A 23,585-nucleotide genomic window follows, 5' to 3' on the forward strand; every position below is an offset into this window, starting at 1 on the left:
CTCACTGTTTATCCCTGTTCCTATACACGCCCCCATGATATCTCACTGTTTATAGCGATTGGGGATTGAATCCCTGTTCTATAACGCCCATGATTCCCTGTTTACCCGTGTTCTATAAAGCCCCATGATTCTTCACTGTTATCGGCCCCTGTTCCCAATACTATTATGTCAATGCCTTTCCTGTACACAGCCCCAGTTTTTCCGCACACTGAGACGCGATTCTCGGTTGGCGCCCTGTTCTCAGCCCCCCCATACACACTAAACACACCAACCACACAGACAGACAGACAGAGAGAGAGAGCCCTCGGTGCCGGATCCCCTCCCGTTCCCAGACTCCCCCGGTTCCCCCTCCCGTTCCCACTCGGCTCCCCCCGCAGGGCCGCACATGCTCAGCTCTTTGTGCGAGGGGCGGGGGGGCTCCATACGATGAATGCAGGAAGCGGCTGCTGAGGGCAGTGGGACCGGGGGGCAAATCCAGGGAAGCTTCGCTCCCAATCAGCGGCCTCCGGAGATCCGAGCATCTGGCTAAGGGCTTCCCGGGACAGCGACACCGGGGTACAGCGGAATATCTGCCGGGATACCCTGGGATATCGGCTGGGATACACCGGGATATCGGCTGGGATACACCGGCTCTCCATGCGTCTCCTTTGGGCCCCAGGCAGCTCTTCTCTCCGGCGGGGGTAGGAGCCCGGTGTCCCTGTGTGACTGAGCGGGGAGAGGACCCCAGTGCCAGTACTTGGCCTGCTGGGCTGCAAGGGTAATATATATATATATATAGCAATAGCGCCCCTCTGCCGGCCCTACTGCCCCCCACCTACCCTATCTACCCACCCACCTACCTACATTATCTACCCACCCACCCACCTACCTTATCTACCCACCCACCCACCTACCCACATTATCTTTATCTACCCACCTACCCTATCTACCAAGGAACCACCTACCTTATCTACCTAACCACTACTACCCACTTGATCTTCACCTACTTATCTCCAATAACCCACTACTTATCTACGCACCTCACTACCGTTATCTACCGAATAACACCACTACCTTATTACCCACCACGCCCTACCACATTATCTTTTACCCATTTCTAACTCCAAGACCCACTACTTATCTTACCATAACCACCTAGTACGCCAACTTATCTTCCCAGTACTATCTACCAGATAACCCACCACCCACCTACTTATTACACTACCACATTATCTACCCAATAACCCACCTTATCTACCAATAAAGCACTACTTCCTAGCCCTACTTGCCTATTCTTTTGTACCAAGCGGCTGCAGAGTTATTTTTACTGAGCACCAGATTGCTCTGTGGCTCCCGCTGAGCCATCCTCTTCTGGCACCATAGATTTTCTCTTACCTTACGTTGTGACCCCTATGTTACTGCAGCATAGTAAACACTACTTTTCCTGTCATTTACCTACCCACTCATACAACACCCACATTCCCTCCTGAGCCCAGAGCTCCATTTACTGCTCCACTAAGGCCCAGTGTGCATCATCGCCAGCACCATTGTAGCAACACCACATACCACTTTTCTTACTTCTACTTGTCACACACACCACACGCCACACACAATTTATTAGTTTTACCCCTATAGTACCTGTTATGCCCCCATATTCCTGGACACTGTATTAACACTTACATTTCACATCCTCTCTGCATCCCAGTATACAATCACAGTGCTCCTTGCCTATCACTGCCCCTCTACCTGTGTACACCCCCAACCAAAAAAACTCACCTGTGTAAACTTTCCCCGAACACTCACTGTGTACCCACCCACTGTTGTAACCCACCGCTCACGTTGTACCCCAACCCACAACGCTGTGTAACCCCACCCCAACTCTGTGTACCCCACACCCTCACTCTGTGTAACCCAACACCCAACGTGTGTAAGCCCACCCACACTGTGTAACCCCCCACCCCACACCTGTTGTGTTAACCCCACACCCTCAGCCTGTGTAGTAACCCCCCACCCACTCCTTCACCTGTGTAACCCCCCGACACCCTTCAACTGTGTAACCCCCACCCCACACCTGTGTAACCCCCCACACCCTCACCTGTGTAACCCCCCAACCCTCACCTTAGACCTTAGCCCCCCTCTTTCAGATTAACCCCATCACTTCAGTGTGTTTTTTCTGTCCCACCCACTGACCCCTCACCCCAATAATCCCAGAGATTTCTGGTTTGAGGGACTGGAACCCTTTCTGCCTCCCACCTTCTGTGCATGTTTGTTGTTGACTCCAGAGCCCCCTATCCCTGCACTCGGTCACTGTGGCCCCCCAGCCCAGCACCTGCCCCCCCCCCCCACCCAAGGAAGCTGTTAGTGAGCCCCTGAGCCCAGTGATTCAGCCCCTGGAAACGTGCGTTGCTCTTTGTGTGCAGATATGGAGCCGGGCGGCCGGGCGAGTAAGCGGCTGGGGGCACCTCGCCAGGTGTAGGATGCTATTGTTTATCTCTCCGCCAAGAGACCGATGTGCCCACGTTGCCCACAGATCTAGCCTGGCGGCGGGGGCTCAGCACTCCATCGGGCGAGCCATGTTTCCCTTCTGATCGGAGCCTTCCCGGAGGGGGGTCTGCCAGCTTCCCTGCAGTGGGTGCCTCTCGGATCCCGGCCTTGTGGCTATGTTATTGTTACGGGTGGCCACCATGTGCCACAATTGCCCCGGGATGTCTCTGCTGCGCTCCGGACTCTTCTATCTGCTCATCTTCGCCTACAGCTCCCAGGGGAGGGCCTGTGAGAAAAACCCCTGTTTCTCCGGACGCTGCGTCAACAACACCTGCCTGTGTGACCCCGGCTGGGTGGGAGAACTGTGCCAGCACTGCCAGGGCAGATTCAGGTAAGTGCCCTCCCTGCACCGGGCATTCCTTATGTGTAGCTGCACGTGTCGAGATGTTACAGCCAACTGCTAATGGGCAAGTAATGGTTAACCTAGATACCTGCTGCAGACTGTAGTGGCTATTGTGCAGCCATAGAGCTTGCAATTCTATTCATTGCCCGTTGCTGTCTGTGGTTTCCTATTTGTCGGGATTTGGGCAGGGGGTGCGCTGGCAACCCTGTTATACCCAGAACCGACCCAGGCTTATCAATATGTTGTGACGGGGAGGTAGTGTTGAACACTTGAGGCCTCGACAAGCATCTAGACCTTTATTCCTGATAGGCCTGTATTTCCCAAGAGGTTCTGCAGCGGCTGCAGGAATACAGTGACCGACATACATTGAACCTGGAAACGCTTGGCTGCAATGTAGTAAATAACCAGTTGGTGTCTTGTCGCTGCCAGTCATATTGATTAGGGTCCAGCCCCCCCATCTATTAGCATTGAGAGAAATGGGGGGGGCAGTGAGTTTGTACATGTGGCTTATTGTGCGCTTGGCTTACAGGCCCAGTCACAGTCTGTTCCCTGTCACCACATGGACGGGGGGTGCAGCGCGGAGCGTCCCTACGGGGGGATCATTCCAGCTGCCATTCAGCCTTCTTGTCCCTGATCCATGGGGGGGGGGGGGGGGTAGGAAATGCAGATTTGCACAGGAATAAATCAGTGTTTTGGGATATGATTTGCACAGGAGGCTCCAGAGCTTGGAATGCTGGGATTATATTGTATCGGACCATGCAGCTTCCCTATTGGCTGAGTGGGATTGGAGCCTTTTTGCCATTTTTTGCCCCCATTCCACCTGCCCCTGATGCTCAGTATTTGGCAGGAACTGAAATAAAACATTGTGTTTAAGGTGAAATCTGCTTTCCTTGCATTAGATACTATTTATGTCCCAGGACTTGGGCTGAGTTACAGCGTTAATGGTGCATTTTGTTCCGTGCTGGTTCCCCCTGGTACCGGGAACCCAAAAATGTACCTCCCTTATGGCTGAAGCAGCAAAAGAATGTGCATCTGCTACTTAGGTTTTGCTCCAGGTTAGTTCCCCTTAACTACAGCCGCCATCTCTCCCTACTATACCTGCTATCCCACAGCCCCAGTCCCTTCCCAGAGGCTATTATCCCCCCACTGCTACTATAGGCACCATCTCTCCCTACTATACCTGCTATCCACAGCCCCAGTCCCTTCCCAGAGGCTATTATCCCCCCACTGCTACTATAGGCACCATCTCTCCCTACTATACCTGCTATCCACAGCCCCAGTCCGCTTCCAGAGGCTATTATCCCCCCACTGCTACTATAGGCACCATCTCTCCCTACTATACCTGCTACCAAACACAGTCCCTTCCCAGAGGCTATTATCCCCCACTGCTACTATAGGCACCATCTCTCCCCTACTATACCTGCTATCCCACAGCCCCAGTCCACTTCCAGGGTTTTATCCCCCCACTGCTACTATAGGCACCATCTCTCCCTACTATACCTGCTATCCCACAGCCCAGTCTCCCAGAGGCTATTTTCCCCCTGCTACTATAGGGCAGACACCATCTCTCCCTACTATACCTGCTATCCAAGCCCAGTCTTCCGCCCACTATACGGAGGCTATTATCCCCCTCCCAGAGGCTATTATCCCCCCACTGGCTACTATAGGCACCATCTCTCCCTACTATACCTGCTATCCCACAGCCCCAGGTCCCTTCCAGAGGCTATTATCCCCCCACTGCTACTATAGGCACCATCTCTCCCTACTATACCTGCTATCCCACAAGCCCCAGTCCCTTCCCAGAGGCTATTATCCCCCCACTGCTACTATAGGCACCATCTCTCCCTACTATACCTGCTATCCCACAGCCCCAGTCCCTTCCAGAGGCTATTATCCCCCCACTGCTACTATAGGCACCATCTCTCCCTACTATACCTGCTTCCCACAGCCCCAGTCCCTTCCCAGAGCTATTATCCCCCCACTGCTACTATAGGCGCCATCTCTCCCTACTATACCTGCTATCCCACAGCCCCAGTCCCCTTCCCAGAGGCTATTATCCCCCCACTGCTACTATAGGCACCATCTCTCCCTACTATACCTGCTATCCCACAGCCCCAGTCCCTTCCCAGAGGCTATTATCCCCCACTGCTACTATAGGCACCATCTCTCCCTACTATACCTGCTATCCCACAGCCCCAGTCCCTTCCCAGAGGCTATTATTCCCCCCACTGCTACTATAGGCCACCATCTCTGCCCTACTATACCTGCTATCCCACAGCCCCAGTCCCTTCCCAGAGGCTATTATCCCCCACTGCTTACCATCTCTCCCTACTATACCTGCTATCCCACAGCCCCAGTCCCTTCCAGAGGCTATTATCCCCCCCACTGCTACTATGGCACCATCTCTCCCTACTATACCTGCTTATCCCACAGCCCCAGTCCCTTCCCAGAGGCTATTATCCCCCCCACTGCTACTATAGGCACCATCTCTCCCTACTATACCTGCTATCCCACAGCCCCAAGTCCCTTCCCAGAGGCTATTATCCCCCCACTGCTACTATAGGCCCATCTCTCCCTACTATACTGCTATCCCCAGCCCCAGTCCCTTCCCAGAGGCTATTATCCCCCCACTGCTACTATAGGCACCATCTCTCCCTACTATACTGCTATCCCACAGCCCCAGTCCCTTCCCAGAGGCTATTATCCCCCCCACTGCTACTATAGCACCATCTCTCCCTACTATACCTGCTATCCCACAGCCCCCAGTCCCTTCCCAGAGGCTATTATCCCCCACTGCTACTAATAGGCACCATCTCTCCCTACTATACTGCTATCCCCTATGACTGTTCACAGCCCCAGTCCCTTCCCAGAGGCTATTATCCCCCACTGCTACTATAGGCACCATCTCTCCCTACTATACCTGCTATCCCAAGCCCCAGTCCCTTCCCAGAGGCTATTATCCCCCCACTGCTACTATAGGCACCATCTCTCCCTACTATACCTGCTATCCCACAGCCCCAGTCCCTTCCCAGAGGCTATTATCCCCCCACTGCTACTATAGGCACCATCTCTCCCTACTATACCTGCTATCTCACAGCCCCAGTCCCTTCAGAGGCTATTATCCCCAGACTGCTACTATGGCACCATCTCTCCCTACTATACCTGCTATCCACAGCCCCAGTCCCTTCAGAGATATTATCCCCCCACTGCTACTATAGGCACCATCTCTCCCTACTATACCTGCTATCCCAGCCCAGTCCTTTCCAGAGACTATTATCCCCACATAGGCACCATCTCTCCCTACTATACCTGCTATCCCACAGCCCCCAGTCCCTTCCCCAGAGGCCCTATTATCCCCCCACTTGCTACTATTAGGCACCATCTCTCCCTACGTATAACCTGCTACTCCAACAGCTCCCCAGTCCCTTCCCAGAGGCTATTATCCCCCCCATCCTGCTACTATAGGCACCATCTCTCCCTACTATCCTGCTATTCCCACAGCCCAGTCCCTTCCCAGAGGTATTATTCCCCCACTGCTACTATAGGCACCATCTCTCCCTACTATACCTGCTATCCCACAGCCCCAGTCCCTTCCCAGAGGCTATTATCCCCCCCACTGCTACTATAGGCACCATCTCTCCCTACTATACTGCTATCCACAGCCCCAGTCCCTTCCCAAGAGGCTATTATCCCCCACTGCTACTATAGGCACCATCTCTCCCTACTATACCTGCTATCCCACAGCCCCAGTCCCTTCCCAGAGGCTATTATACCCCCCCTACTATACTTATAAGGCACCCACTCTCTCCCTACTATACCTGCTATCCCACAGCCCAGTCCCTTCCCAGAGGGCTATTATCCCCCCACTGCTACTATAGGCACCATCTCTCCCTACTATACCTGCTATCCCACAGCCCTAGTCCTTCCCAGAGGGCTATTATCCCCCCCACTGCTACTATAGGCACCATCTCTCCCTACTATATCTGCTATCCCACAGCCCCAGTCCCTTCCCAGAGGCTATTATCCCCCCACTGCTACTATAGGCACCATATCTCCCTACTATACCTGCTATCCCACAGCCCCAGTCCCTTCCCAGAGGCTATTATCCCCCCACTGCTACTATAGGCACCATCTCTCCCTACTATACCTGCTATCCCACAGCCCCAGTCCCTTCCCAGAGGCTATTATCCCCCCACTGCTACTATAGGCACCATCTCTCCCTACTATACCTGCTATATTACAGCACTACATTTGCAGTGTGCCCTATCTATCATTATCACCATGCTAGTTCTGACGAGGTGATAGATTAAAATTTTATATGTTGACAAAAACATTGAATTAGCTTTCTCTTTTATGCTTAAAGTGTTGGAAATACCACAGACGTTTGAGTCAATGTTAATCACCCTTTTAATTAATTATGGCATAGACAGGGTGATTAATGATTCCTTACATTGTATAGATTACTTTAGGTGAATAGAATAATGTAGCAAGGAAAAACTTTGTCGGTCTAGTAACCCATAGCAACCTATGTTTCAGATGTTGTGCTATGAGATGTTTGGACAATGCGTAGCAGCTATATATAATATTTTACTTCTATCTATGTTTTTTGAAGTGGTGGTTGTTCAGCTTGCATGCTGGGAGCTGTAGTTTCACAACAGCCGGGGATTCAGAGGTGGATAATGGCTGCTAGAAAGTAGGCCACGCATTTCACGCTTCCCCAGTGAATAAGTGACTGCAGGAGGCTGCGCTGTAAATAACAGGACATTGTGAATTTCATTATTTTTACTTTTATAGGAAAAGTCACCAATTCTTTTTTTCTCGTGCAGCTCAGACATCAATGTGCTGTGAGTCTCCACTACAGATAAAAGGCTCAGAGGGTAATAGAAATCACAGCACGACACAGATGTATTAATCTCCTGCACTTGGGGCTGGTAAAATGCAGGAATTAGGTGGAGCAAAGGCAGCAAGCGGTTTGGGGTTTTGGATCATTTGAGCTTTGTTCCGCATGTCTCCTGTGTAATGAGCCATATTTAGTTCTCTCGGATATGGGGCAGTGGCATCTTATTTAGCACTGGAACATGTTAACACACACAGTAGAATTGTAACAGTTCTGTTGTCCTAAAATTTCTTTTTGCAAATGTGTACAGATAGCTAGAATCTCAGCCATAAAGCAGGGCAGGACTGCTGCTTACAATGGGGGGATCAGATAGGATCTGTGCCACTGTGACAGAATGCTCTGTTATACAGATAGCTAGAATCTCAGCCATAAAGCAGGGCAGGACTGCTGCTTACAATGGGGGGGGATCAGATAGGATCTGTGCCACTGTGACAGAATGCTCTGTTATACAGATAGCTAGAATCTCAGCCATAAAGCAGGGCAGGACTGCTGCTTACAATGGGGGGATCAGATAGGATCTGTGCCACTGTGACAGAATGCTCTGTTATACAGATAGCTAGAATCTCAGCCATAAAGCAGGGCAGGACTGCTGCTTACAATGAGGGGGATCAGATAGGATCTGTGCCACTGTGACAGAATGCTCTGTTATACAGATAGCTAGAATCTCAGCCATAAAGCAGGGCAGGACTGCTGCTTACAATGGGGGGATCAGATAGGATCTGTGCCACTGTGACAGAATGCTCTGTTATACAGATAGCTAGAATCTCAGCCATAAAGCAGGGCAGGACTGCTGCTTACAATGGGGGGGGGGGTCAGATAGGATCTGTGCCACTGTGACAGAATGCTCTGTTATACAGATAGCTAGAATCTCAGCCATAAAGCAGGGCAGGACTGCTGCTTACAATGGGGGGATCAGATAGGATCTGTGCCACTGTGACAGAATGCTCTGTTATACAGATAGCTAGAATCTCAGCCATAAAGCAGGGCAGGACTGCTGCTTACAATGGGGGGATCAGATAGGATCTGTGCCACTGTGACAGAATGCTCTGTTATACAGATAGCTAGAATCTCAGCCATTAAGCAGGGCAGGACTGCTGCTTACAATGGGGGGATCAGATAGGATCTGTGCCACTGTGACAGAATGCTCTGTTATACAGATAGCTAGAATCTCAGCCATAAAGCAGGGCAGGACTGCTGCTTACAATGGGGGGATCAGATAGGATAGAATCTCAGCAATCTTGCAAATTGTCTCAGAATATCAGTCCCTACATCAGAGATCCTCAACCTTTTTTTACCCATGAGCAACATTTCAATGAAAAAAAAGCTGGGGAGCAACACAAGCACAAAAACTTTCCTAGTAGATGACCAATAAGGACTCAGATTGGTTAATTAGTAGCCGAGTGTGGATGGCAGACTACTAGAGGCTCTGTTTAGCAGTAAACATGGTCTTAATGCCTCCAAAATTTGCCTCCAAGTCAGAAATTTTAGAATGGGCTCCTACTTATAGGCCACTGGGCACAACATCCAAGGGGGAGGGGAGCAACATGTTGCCCCCATCATACTACAAGTAGATGGCCATACACTGCCAGACATGCTGGATTTTGGCTACACACATACAGGAGACAAATCAGGCCGGGGCCAAATATTAGATCACGTGCTGTCTGATTGATATCTGGCCACTTTTGGGTCAGATATCGGTTGGGCAGGCCTGTTAGCGGGGCTCCATACAGGGACCAATTCGATGCAGACCCAGCCTGGAAGGACCAAATCAGCAGCCTTTATTGGCCCATGTACGGCCACCTTTATCCAATCCAGTCCTACCCCCTTCAAGTGTGCGATTCCTATTTGTCCTGCAAATGGATGAGGGTATGTTTGGGGTCAGCTAGTGACTTATTATCTATATAGGCACCAACGTCTATACTGGCAGAATTACAATGGGAAGCCCATGGATACGTAAGAAAGATATTTTCATGAAAACACTTTTTTATAAACCAGGGATGGGGGAGGTAGGAGGTACTGCCAATGGGGTAGGAGAGGGGGCAAGTGAGGGGATGTGACTAGGGCAGTGATAGGTAGTAATCCAGTGTTTGGGTCAGTACTAGATTTCAAAATATACGACCCTAGGCCCGCCACCTACTGCCCCCCTTTATACCCACCCCTCACACCTGCCCCACACCTGCTCCTCACACCTGCACCTCACAACTGCCCCACACCTGCTCCTCACACCTGCACCTCACACCTGCCCCCCACCACCTGCCCCCCTCACACCTTCCCCTCACAACTGCCCCACACCTGCCCCTCACACCTTCCCCTCACAACTGCCCCACACCTGCCCCTCACACCTTCCCCTCACACCTGCCCCACACCTTCCCCTCACACCTTCCCCTCACAACTGCCCCACACCTGCCCCTCACACCTTCCCCTCACACCTGCCCCACACCTGCCCCTCACACCTTCCCCTCACAACTGCCCCACACCTTCCCCTCACACCTTCCCCTCACAACTGCCCCACACCTGCCCCTCACACCTTCCCCTCACACCTGCCCCACACCTGCTCCTCACACCTGCACCTCACAACTGCCCCACACCTGCTCCTCACACCTTCCCCTCACAACTGCCCCACACCTGCCCCTCACACCTTCCCCTCACAACTGCCCCACACCTGCCCCTCACACCTTCCCCTCACAACTGCCCCACACCTGCCCCTCACACCTGCCCCACACCTGCCCCACAACTGCCCCACACCTTCCCCTCACACCTTCCCCTCACCTGCCCCTCACACCTTCCCCTCACACCTGCCCCACACCTGCTCCTCACACCTGCACCTCACAACTGCCCCACACCTTCCCTCACACCTTCCCCTCACCTGCCCCTCACACCTTCCCCTCACACCTGCCCCACACCTGCTCCTCACACCTGCACCTCACAACTGCCCCACACCTGCTCCTCACACCTTCCCCTCACAACTGCCCCACACCTGCCCCTCACACCTTCCCCTCACAACTGCCCCACACCTGCCCCTCACACCTTCCCCTCACAACTGCCCCACACCTGCCCCTCACACCTGCCCCACACCTGCCCCTCACACCTGCCCCACACCTGCCCCTCACACCTGCCTCCCCCACCCATAGTGTGTGCATAGCGCTCACTTGTGCCTACAGACACAGGCAATGGGTGCGGGAGATTCAAATAACTTAAAAATCTCCATTCCCCGGCGGCTGGGCACCATGCCCCCTCTGAGAACTTGCCTGCCCCCCTAGTCCCGGGCCTTTGTGGGCTTCCCACGGTTCCAGCCTGGATAGGGGGCACAGGTAAACAGCACAGTGTATCCCCCCAGGGTCGGGCACAGAGTGGGGTATCTGTTTCCAGAAGTTCTCCGGGTGCCATTTATGCTTCTTTTTGCTAAAATCGCAGTTTTGCCGCTTCTGTGATTGATTCTTCTCCTTTTCCCCATCATTTAGCGCTGAATGGAGTGTTAGAGAATGGCTTGTGTCTCCTATAAAATAATGCTTTATTCCTTTTATTATTTAATGAATGCTTTCATGCACTGTCTGCGCCGGCACGGAGAAAAGCGCGGATGATATGTGGGGGCTCCGTGTGCTTTGATAATTACAGACAGTTGCATGGAATAATTAATATGTTGAAATGATCTGTGCTCTTTGTATTCAGCTCGTCATTCAGTAGGTGCCAAGGCCTGATTGCTGCGCTCCAGCCTAAGCGCCAGAATTGCCCCTTATTAGGTGCCAGTTCTTACTAAGTGGTCTCTAAGCGGCACTTACGTACAAGCGCCAATGTATATATATATATATAGTGATACATAAAGTGATATATATATATAGTGATACATAAAGTGATATATAGTGATATATAAAGTGGGGTATTGAGTCTCCCACGTGATGTTTCCGTTTGTGGTTGCTACTTGCCGTTCCAAGATGGAAGGAGTCCAGTTCTGATTCACTTGCCTTTTTGTTCTGGAATGCATTCGATGCCATGTGTTGCTTAGCATGGTGGCCACTAGCAACCAGAAAGCAGATAACTGTGATGCCGGATTCATTAATAAGAAAATCGAGCATTACTAAATGGCCCCCTTAGTGTTGCTGTCTGCTTTATATTTTCTTGGGGGTTCCTCGGCCATCTTTGGCCCCATTTGGAACACAGGTAGGTAGGGGTGTCATCTTTAAAGGGGCAGTTCACTAACATTTACTACGAATTTGACATTGATATTCGGAGACAATTTGCACTTGGTTTTCATTTTTTTATTTTTTTGTGGTTTTCAGTTATTTAGCTTTTTTTCTGCTCAGCAGCTTTCCAGTTTAGATTCAGCAGCTATTTGGTTGATAGGGTCTTGTTTACCTTAGCAACCAGGGAGTGGTTTGAATGAGAGACTGAAATATGAATAGAGGAAGGGCTGAATAGAAAGATAAGGAATAAAAAGTAACAGTAACAATAAAACTGGAGCCTCACAGAGCAATAGGGTTTGGCTGCCGGGGTCAGTGACCCCCATTTGAAAGCTGCAAAGAGTCAGAAGACAAAAGCAAATAATTAAACAAACTATAAAAATAAATAAATAGCACCAATTGCAAAGTTGCTAGGAATGAGACATGCTATAACATACTAACACTTTTTAAAAGGGTGGTACACCTTTTAGTATACTATAGAATGGTCAGCTCTTAGCATCTTTTCATTTGGTCTCCATTATTTATTTCTTATAGTTTTTCTGACTCTTTGCAGCTTTCAAACGGGGGTCACTGACCCTGGCAACCAAACCTATTGCTCTGTGAGGCTCCAGTTTTATTGTTATTGTTACATTTCATTACTTATTTTTCTATTCAAGTCCTCTCCTGTTCATATATCAGTTGTTCATTCAATCCACACCCAGGTTGTTAAGGTAATTTGGATCCTAGCAACCAAACAGCTGCTGAAACTCCAAATGAGAAGCTGCTGAACAAAAACTAAAACAATTAAAAAACTACAAATAATAAAAAATGGAGACCAGTTGCAAATCAGTGATCCCCAACCAGAGGATCGAGGCAACATGTTGCTCCCCTACCCTTGCCAATGTTGCTCCCAGTGGCCTCAAAGCAGGCGCTTATTTTTAAATTTCTGGTTTTGGTTTCATAAAAACCCAGTGTAATTGCCAGAAAGACCCTTTTGTAGGCTCCCAGTCAACATGGGGCTACCAAATAGCCAATTATAGCTCTCATTTGCACCTGCCAGAACTTTTTTCATGCTTGTGTTGCTCCCCACAGGGTTGGACTAGGCCGCAGGGGCACCGGGAAAAAATCCGGTGGGCCCCACTGACCCAGACCCGACCCTTGCTGGTGTTCCCCCGGTCGGTGGTTTTCCTCCACCGACGCATTAAACTGACACGCTCAGGGGAGGATGTCGGGTGGGGGCCCCTGCGGGGGGTGAGGGAGGCTCAGCCGGGACCCGTATGGGGGGTTAGGGGGTGCAGCGGGGGCCCCTAAGGGGGGCCGGGGATGCGGCCGGCAGGGGCACCTACAGGGCCCTGAGGCGGCTGTCCCGGTGGGCCCTGCACCCCCCCCCCCCTCAGTCTGACCCTGGCTCCCCAAAACTTTTTCCACTTGAATGTGGCTCCCGGGTATAAAAGGTTGGGGATCCCTGCTCTACATCATACTAAAAGCTAACTCAAAGACACAGATCTCCCCGTAAGATGCCTTTGGTTGGCAGTAGGATGCTGGGAATTGTAGTGCTTTTGGGCAGCGAATCTGTATAGCAAGCAGAATATCTGGAATACTATGTGACTGCTGTGCTTGCACAATACATTGTCCCCCCTTATTCCTGGATTTACCATTGTTCTACTGTCAGTGATACATTGTAGCACCATCTTTTTCTTTTACTCCATTGTCCGATTGATCCCGGTTCTGTTTGGCAGCATCACGGTTCCTCCATTCTGGCCCAGATCTCGGGGTATTGGGGCTGTAGTTCTAACTGAGCCCCCCCCTGTACCCACGCAGAGCAGCATTGAAATTACAGTGGCTGCTTTTCAGAATTCCAACAGACCGGTTTTATTTCTTAAAACCCCCAGTAATTAGCAGATTTTTCCCTCGGTTGGATTTTCATCTGCAGTGCAGCAAGCGGCCCATCTGTTGTGGATTAGAGCTGGGGGGGGGGTGGAACTCAACCTGCTGCCCTTCAGTTGGTACTGGACTACAATTCCCAGAATCCCTTGAAGGGAAGCAGCTCAGGGAGCAAAGGCTTGACACCTCTGTATTAGAGGGATACTGTCACCAATGTAATAAAACCTTTGATCATTTATACATGCTTAACAGCGCCCCTGATATTTTCCAAAGTTCATAAGCATCTCCAGGCAGCAGTGTTATAAATATAAAGGGTCCTTTATAAGGTTCGGAGGGTAAGTGATCCTGTGAGTGATCCTGAATCCTTGCTGTAAAGTGAGTGAGAACTGGTGTGTCTTTTCCCAGGGAATGAACATGCAACAAGGTGACATAAGGCTACCAGTTAGGCTGATGCTTTAGCTGGAAACCCGTTATCCAGAAAGTTCCGAATTATGGAAAGGCCATCTCCCATAGACTCCATTATAAGAAAATAATTCTAATTTTTAAAAATGATTCCCTTTTCTCTGTAATAATAAAACAGTACCTGTACTTGATCCCAACTAAGATATAATTACCCCTTATTGGGGCAGAACAGCCCTATTGGGTTTATTTAATGGTTAAATGATTCCCTTTTCTCTGTAATAATAAAACAGTACCTGTACTTGATCCCAACTAAGATATAATTACCCCTTATTGGGGCAGAACAATCCTATTGGGTTTATTTAATGGTTAAATGATTTTTTAGTAGACATAAGGCATGGAGATCCAAAGTACAGAAAGATCCCTTATCTGGAAAGCCCTGGTCCCGAGCATTCTGGATAACAGGTCCTATACCTGTACAAGAAAATAATATATTAATGGGGAAGATGCAGTGGTTTAGCGTAACCCCATAATCCCCTTCTTTAACTCCTTATGTGCCAAGCACGTAACCCTTGGTATCTGTGTACCAGAAGTCTCTGCAGTGTAGTCTCTGCCGTTATTATTTCCAAGTTAAATGCCCGCAGACTGTTTTATTGCAACAATATCTATAAAACATCTGGAAGAGTTGATACAAGAGTTATAGAGATAAAATCTTATATTATAAAGATTTTACATGGGCAGATAAGCTGCCGGTTAAATTGGCCCGTGTGTGGCCCCCTTAACTCCATGCCCCCCCATCCCCAGTGTAATTTAGTTCTTTTTCCAAGGGCCCAAATATGAAATCTGCCTGGGACCAACACATCTGTGTATGTGCAGATTCACATATTACTTGGTGTAGAGGGGCTGCGGTTATACGTCCCAGGGCCAGGGGTGGGCTATTTAGCCTGGAGGGCAACGAGAACTGACCATATGCCTCCATATGTGGATCCCTGGCAGGGGGTGGGTAGATTCAGCTAGATGCTGCATCTATTATTTGTAGTTTTTTAGTTATTTCACTTGGTGTTCAGCAGCTCTCCAGCTTGGAGTTTCAGCAGCTATCTGGTTGCTGGGGTCCATATAACCTTAGCAACCAGGGAGTGGTTTGAATGAGAGACTGATATATGGATAGGAGAGGGACTGAATAGAAAAATAAATTATAAAAAATAACAATAAATATAAAACTTTCACAGAGAAATCATTTTTGGGTGTGGGGTCAGTGACCCCCATTTGAAAGCTGCAAAGAGTTGGAAGAAAAAGGCAAATAATTAAAAAAAACTATAAAAAATAGATAATGAAGACCAATTGAAATGTTGCTTAGAATAAGCTGTTCTATAACATTCTCACCTTTAATATGTTTTGCTCAGAGTGACCTGAATGACTTGGCAAATTCTTCTGTATGTAATGTAAATTATTCTTTATACAGAGCTGTGATTCAATGTGCTTGTCCTTTGGGGGTGCTATTGGCAGGGGATCCCATAGGGCAGTCATTAATTTATATCAAAGTCTTGTTGCTAGGTAAGAGAATATAGCAACCATATAGTATATAAATGATCCCTTTATAGAGAGGAGCATTAATACAGAACACCCGCACGGTGACCATTGGCATATTGGCTCGGACCTGCGCCTTCTGCCACAAACTAAAAGTTCATTCAAAGGTAAACTTGCCCTTTAAATATAAATGACATCCCATCCCAGAGTCAGGGATTCACCCCGGGAGCTTTCATTTGTAAATCCCATTCATACACACATACAAATCACATTCCTTGAGGTGACGGGCCGGTAGGAGCCATCTGCTGCGGATTAGAGCGTTCTTGTTTCCCTGTTGCTGGAAATGCAACAAGGCCTGGATGTTCCGCCGCACGGCTGGAGAGTAACAAAGGGGGATGTCGATGGGCAGAGTGCGAGCCTACGTGCCTTTCTGGGAGGGAAAATGAGACCACGGATAAATAGAAACATTAGAGTCTGCCTGGGGGGCTCCCAGCTACTGAAATCCCCTTATATATCTTATTATAACCCCTACTGCTGGGAGAATAAAAGCAGGACCTTTACACCCCGCAGTGAGTGGAACAAAGAGCTCTTGGTATTATTGTCTATCAGGGGCCAATACAGTCCGGCACCTCTTGTACATTAGCAAGGGGAGAGAATAACAGAAGCGCCTTCATGTGTTAGGGGGGTTACTGAACCCACAGACCCCCCAGGTTACTAGCATAACCTCCATACTCTTTGATCTCTTTCCCATAAAGAATATTAGGGCCAATAATCTTTCAGTATGTTATAGAATGTCCTATTCCAAGCAACTTTGCAATTGGTCCTAATTTTGAATTATTTGCCTTTCTCTTCTGTTTTTCCAGCTTTAAAATGGGGGTCAATGACCCCACCAGCCAAAAAACGATTGCTCCGTGAGGTTATTATTTTTTGGTTATTATTACTTTTTATTCCTTATCTTTTTATTCGAGCCCTCTGCTAGTCATATTCCAGCCTCTCATAGCTGCTGAAATTCCAAACTGGAGAGCTGCTGAACAAAAAACTGAAAAACCATAAAAAATGAAAACCGACTGGAAATTGTCTCAGAATATCAGTGTCTATGTCGGTACTACAGAGAATATACATCATTACGCAGCCCCTGTACTAGGGAGCTTATAATCTAATTCCCTATAATCTTCACATAATCTTTGGATAATTTTTATTAGGGATGCACTGAATCCAGGATTCGGTTCAGGATTTGGCCAAGATTCGGCCTTTTCAGCAGGATTCAGATTTGGCTAAATCCACGCTCCTGGCTGAACCGAGTCCGAATCCTAACAATCATGTGACTTTTTTGCCGCAGACATTTAACCCTTACGCTGGTATCAAACCCAATCTTTGCCCCTGGATAACAGAATGACAGAGAATGTGTTTCTACCTCTGATAACAGATGTATTCCTGTTGTCGGTAATGTAATCTCGGTGCTGATTGGACATTTCAGTTTGGCGCTGTGAGACCTGCGTTGGTGCCAGGATGCGTTGATGTGAAAGTATTCGCATTCCTCCCTATGCAGCGCTGATATATATGGAATGGAAGTGGCATTATCATTCCCGATAACCACGTGCCTCTGTCCACTATTTCCACTTGGAAAAGGAACATTCCTCTCTTGTTATGTCTGGGATCCCAGTTATCTTTGCAAGAGGAAACGTTATAGTAGATAATGTTCCTAATACCCCTCCTGGCATAAAGGAACGGCTGTACTTGTTTGCTTTCTATTGTTAAAACCAATGAAAGTACAGGTATGGGACCCGTTATCCAAAATGCTCGGGACCTGGGGTTTTCCGGATAAGGGGTATTTCGGTAATTTGGATCTCCTACCTTAAGTCTGCTAATAAAATTATTTAAACAGTATTTAAACACAATAGGATTGTTTAGGCTCCAATAAGGGGTAATTATATCTTAGTTGGGATCAAGTACAGGTACTGTTTTATTATTACAGAGAAAAGGGAATCATTTAACCATTAAATAAACCCAATAGGGCTGTTCTGCCCCCAATAAGGGGTAATTATATCTTAGTTGGGATCAAGTACAGGTACTGTTTTATTATTACAGAGAAAAGGGAATCATTTAACCATTAAATAAACCCAATAGGGCTGTTCTGCCCCAATAAGGGGTAATTATATCTTAGTTGGGATCAAGTACAGGTACTGTTTTATTATTACAGAGAAAAGGGAATCATTTAACCATTAAATAAACCCAATAGGGCTGTTCTGCCCCCAATAAGGGGTAATTATATCTTAGTTGGGATCAAGTACAGGTACTGTTTTATTATTACAGAGAAAAGGGAATCATTTAACCATGAAATAAACCCAATAGGGCTGTTCTGCCCCAATAAGGGGTAATTATATCTTAGTTGGGATCAAGTACAGGTACTGTTTTATTATTACAGAGAAAAGGGAATCATTTAACCATTAAATAAACCCAATAGGGCTGTTATGCCCCAATAAGGGGTAATTATATCTTAGTTGGGATCAAGTACAGCTGCTTTTTTATTAATTGAGAGTAAAATTGAATCATTTTTAAAAATGTGAATTATTTGATTAAAATTGAGTCTATGGGAGATGGCCTTTGCATAATTCGGAACTTTCTGGATAATGGGTTTTTAAAGGGGTTCAACACCTGTAGTACAATAACTGCTTGTTATTAAAATCCAAATATCTCATTATATTGAGGACAGCCTGACTGGGACACCTAAGGTGGCCATACACAGAAACAAGGTCGGCAAACCCTAAGAAAAAATGATCAAATTAAAACTATATGGACCCATTTATAAAACTATATAAAACTATATGGACCCATTTATCAACGAGCCAATCCCCGATCCGATGGGAAAATCAAATTTGCCCAAATTAGTTCTGGCCAGATGTTGGTCAGTTGGGCCTAGGGGTGCCCATACACGGTGCAGATAAGCTGCCAAATCGGTCTAAAGGACCCAAATCAGCATCCGAAATCGCCCCGTGTATGGGCCCCTTAAGTTGAATGGCATTGCGTAACAATAAGGGGTGCAGCTCATTATACTGGGTCACATGTTTGCTATGAGCGGTTTGAGGGGGGAGCTTAATTAGCATCACTTCTTGCCTGCTGTTCCGGCGGGGTTACCTAAGAAACATCACATACAATTGATCAGGCTCGGTAAGAAGGTGTCAGATTAATTGTACGATTCCATAGTAACCATCCCTGGATATACAGAATGTACGTGTGCATCCAACGAGAAATAGCTCGAAGGACTGCGTGTCAGGCACACAACATAGCCCCCACCTACGGCACTCTCATCTTATATGGAAAGCAGTAACTACTGCAATATTGGTTAATTATATTTTTATATTTTCTGTCAGTGACAGAAAAAATATCCTTATCATTTACAGTAGGGGGTACATTATCCCTTATAATACATGAGTGATACTCAGAGTTCCCTGTATAACTCAGCCTGCAGCCTTGTGCCTTTATATGGGGGGCACAGAACCCCTCAGTGACTGCTAATATCCTTATCATTTACAGTAGGGGGTACATTATCCCTTATAATACATGAGTGATACTCAGAGTTCCCTGTATAACTCAGCCTGCAGCCTTGTGCCTTTATATGGGGGGCACAGAACCCCTCAGTGACTGCTAATATCCTTATCATTTACAGTAGGGGGTACATTATCCCTTATAATACATGAGTGATACTCAGAGTTCCCTGTATAACTCAGCCTGCAGCCTTGTGCCTTTATATGGGGGGCACAGAACCCCTCAGTGACTGCTAATATCCTTATCATTTACAGTAGGGGGTACATTATCCCTTATAATACATGAGTGATACTCAGAGTTCCCTGTATAACTCAGCCTGCAGCCTTGTGCCTTTATATGGGGGCACAGAACCCCTCAGTGACTGCTAATATCCTTATCATTTACAGTAGGGGGTACATTATCCCTTATAATACATGAGTGATACTCAGAGTTCCCTGTATAACTCAGCCTGCAGCCTTGTGCCTTTATATGGGGGGCACAGAACCCCTCAGTGACTGCTAATATCCTTATCATTTACAGTAGGGGGTACATTATCCCTTATAATACATGAGTGATACTCAGAGTTCCCTGTATAACTCAGCCTGCAGCCTTGTGCCTTTATATGGGCACAGAACCCCTCAGTGACTGCTAATATCCTTATCATGTACAGTAGGGGGTAACCTGGTTAATGAATAGGGAAACATCAATGTTCCATGGCCGTTCAGGCAGAGATGTGGGGGTCACACACGCTTTGTGCTTCCCAGCCAGTAATTTGCACATCTGGAGCAGTTCTGGGAGTTGTTTGTGGCACATTACCCGTAATTGTAGTCTAATGGAGAACGTAGAACAGAAAGGAGCCCTTGTGGCAGGAAACACCCTGGGAATTGGTTGTTATTCTGCTAAACATCATTTAACTGAAAACATCCACAGAGTGTGAGCGGCTCTGTATAACTGGGCCGGTTCTGCTCCAGCTGTTCTGACTGCAGTTGGCTGGATTTAGTGTAATTACTGTCGCCCAGTTTTGATGCTCAGCACCTGGTCCTTGACTTGTATATATTATGTATTATTGTATGTATTATGTTGGCTCTGGCCTAATTATGGGCCCAGCCCTCGTTACTGATGGGAACAGTAAAACAAATGGTTTTCCTCTATAGACAGAGAGTGAGACGTTTGTACAGAGACAGGTTGGTCGCTCATTATTTGCTCTTCCTGCTGCACTTTGCTCTTGGCCAAATAACCAGTCTAGGTAAGGGATCTATTATTTGGAAATCTATTATCCATAAAAGATCTGAAAATTAAGTTTTTAATTCCCCATAATGTTCTGTTACATATTTCTTACATTTTAATTGATTTGACTTTTATCTGTAATAAAAAAAAGTACCTTGATGGTAATTAAGCTGCTTAATGCCAATGCAGTGGTTTGTAGCCACAAGGCATGGCAACCTTTATCATATGGAAAGAGCCCTGGAAACCCCTAGGCCCCAATCATTAGTGATAGGAAAAGGACCAGATTACATACAAATATGCCATAAAAAGCCGGTGGAGAAAGTATGAAGACCATAAAAAACCCTAATGGACCTTTAACCAGACAGCACTGCCCAATTGAATTGCTCTTACTGGCCACTGGTTGGTTCAGCTCTCTAAATGTTCTCCTTCTCTGATTGGCTACAGCTTTGTAAATAATCTAATTTTCTGATTGCCTATGCTCTGAATATTCTGTTGCTCTGATTGGCTGTGGGTTGGTCAGAATCTCTAGTTTGCCATCTGGCCTTCCTTGCATTTTGGAATTGGTTCCCATTGGTTCTCAGTAGGGCAGTTTAATATAACCTGTTCCGCTGCACAGGTACTGTGGGGGCTTTCTCATTAAAGGGGACCTGTCACTCGGGACATTAAAAACTCAAATTAAACATGAAACCCTTTTTCCATTGATGCATACATACCCATTTTGAAAGCATTTCAAAATCTCTGCTGTCAATCATATATTGCCTACCCCGCCTCTCTCACAACACTGCCCACAAAATGGCACCTGCCTGCTTGCTGTGATAGTGTAATTCCAAAACTGAACAAAACGAGATTTATATTATTTTTATAGTGTAAGTGAAGTTCATTTTGTTTGACAAACATAAGATAAATACATTCAAAATGATTTCTTAGGGTGACAGGTCCCCTTTAAGACTCTTTATCAAGATGCAGAGAAGAGTCAGGGCAATGTATCCACAGACGACAGGACTCCATAAATACCTATGGAGGGGATCCGGGTTTATTATTGATGGGCTTTATTGAGAGCCGGAGTCTTCCTCACGAGTGTCAGCACGGATGAGAATTAGAGGAGAGCCGGGTGAATGACAGTGTCAATAAAAAGGCAAATGAACTGGGGAAGGATGACTGGAACTCAATAGCATTTCATTTGTAGCCCTGGGAGCCTGGAAGGAAACAGGGTTTTACTGTTTTATGATTGAGACTGAAGACTGGGGAGGGGACCAAATGATTGTGTGTACGGGACCTGTTATCCATAATCCAGAAAGCTCAGGATCTGGGGTTTTATGGATAAGGGATCTTTTCCTAAATTCAGAGGTTTCTGGATACAGGATTCCCAGATAACAGATCCCATACCTGTATTCAGGCCCACACTGGCACCTTAACTTTGAGGGTAGTCTCAGGATATCTATTGCATTGGTTTATTTAGATGTTCCACCTGAATCAAAAGTCTTTAGCTCCCAGTCTGCCCAGTAGCTCTCTGTGCCATGGGTTAATTTCTGCAATAATAACCTATGGCTCCAGCTTGGACAGCAGTTAAAGGGATGTAGAGAATGACATTCTGAGACAATTTGTAGTTGGTTTTCATTTTTTCTACTTTGTGGTCCAGTTTGGAATTTCAGCAGCTTTCTGGCTGCTGTGGTCTTGTTTACCTTAGCAACCAGGCAGTATTTGGATAAGAGACTGGAATATGATTAGTGGGTAGAGTGGGTCTGAATGGAAAGATAAGGAATAATAAGTCAGAATAATAATGCAATTGTCACTGCTGGGATCTCTGACCCCCAAGCCAGAAAGATGTAGAAGAGGAAGGCAAATAATACAAGAACTATAAAACTTACATAGAGAAGACCAATTGCAAAGTTGCTAGGAACAGAACATTCTATAACATATTAAAAGTTAACTTAAATGTAAACCACCCTGTTAATTATGCCATGGCTTTATCTTTCTAGATCTGGTTCCCAGAATTGATATCTCTGTCCCCTTAACCATAATAATATAGTTAATAATACCGTGAGTTAAAGAATGAATACTTAACCATCAGATAGTTTATATAATGTTAAGTGACCCATTAAAGAATGGACCCCCATGGACCCCTATAGCTCATAAGCAGGTTACAGATATGGGAAACATTGCTTCCATTACTCTAAGGGGTAGCGAATGGATCATAAGAGAACTCTACTTGGCCTTGAAGAGTTGGGATTGGCCCTCTGATATAATGGGGGAGAATGAGAGGGCAGAAGTACAATCAGTTTAGTCCCGGAGTCACCGATAGGCGCTGGGGGAATTGGGGGTTTGATTTGGAGGCCTGGGAGCCTGTAAATAAAGGGTTTTTATTGTTTTATAGAAGAAACACAATAAGGAGGAAAGGATTTATTATGTACAGTATGCTTGGGAGCTGTAATATAATGGGGTTCTAATGCCCGACTCCCGGCTCTGTCACATCATTATCTAAATGGCAAGTCCGTATTGCCGTATCTCATGTCTGTTCCCTGGAATCACTAATTACATTTGGGCCTCCTAATTAAGAAGTTTAATGGATGAGTTTTATTGAGGGTTTACATCCCCTTTAAAGGGGAACTCCACCCAAACATAACTAAGCTTTTTGAAAAGAAACACAATTTCAAGCAACTTTGCAAAATATGTCAAATAAAAATATGCAGCGTTTTCATGGTTTTTAATGTCATAATATGGTTTGGAACAATAAGCCTGTTCTCCTGCTGACTCCCCTCAGCCTGCCTTCAGCCTGCCTCCTCCCAATCCCACAATTCCCTGCTGGACACATGATGTCAATAAGGAAAGGAACATCCCAGTGCAATGCATTGTGGGTTATGTTGTTCCTGCATGTGTCTGTAAACTGTGGAGAAGTTGTTACAATTTGTAACATCAATGTTTAAGTCCCTCCTCCCCTCCCAGGATTTCAAATGATGCAGAAAGAGAAGAACTGTTTTGCAGCTGCATTTCAGCCTATAAAAATGGTATTATATTATTCCTACTTTTTGAAGGAACAGATTACAGTGATAGGGATATTAGGGGTTTCAGTGTTGTGTGGGGCTGAAGTTCCCCTTTAAGTATG

General features: G+C 46.9%; 1 protein-coding gene across 1 annotated transcript in view; it reads left to right on the top strand.

Moving 5' to 3' along the window:
* Nucleotides 1-299: 299 nt before the first annotated feature.
* atrnl1 (attractin like 1) overlaps nucleotides 300-23,585 on the top strand; it is a 424,206-nt gene continuing 400,920 nt past the window's right edge. Inside the window, exons 1-2 of the mRNA XM_031905726.1 lie at nucleotides 300-757; nucleotides 2,400-2,854. Of these exons, the coding sequence (XP_031761586.1) occupies nucleotides 2,640-2,854 (215 nt within the window). The 5' untranslated portion in view covers nucleotides 300-757; nucleotides 2,400-2,639. The remainder of the gene's footprint in view (nucleotides 758-2,399; nucleotides 2,855-23,585) is intronic.

The sequence above is a fragment of the Xenopus tropicalis genome, chromosome 7 (assembly GCF_000004195.4).
Source record: "Xenopus tropicalis strain Nigerian chromosome 7, UCB_Xtro_10.0, whole genome shotgun sequence".
In the NCBI taxonomy this organism is placed as follows: domain Eukaryota; kingdom Metazoa; phylum Chordata; class Amphibia; order Anura; family Pipidae; genus Xenopus; species Xenopus tropicalis.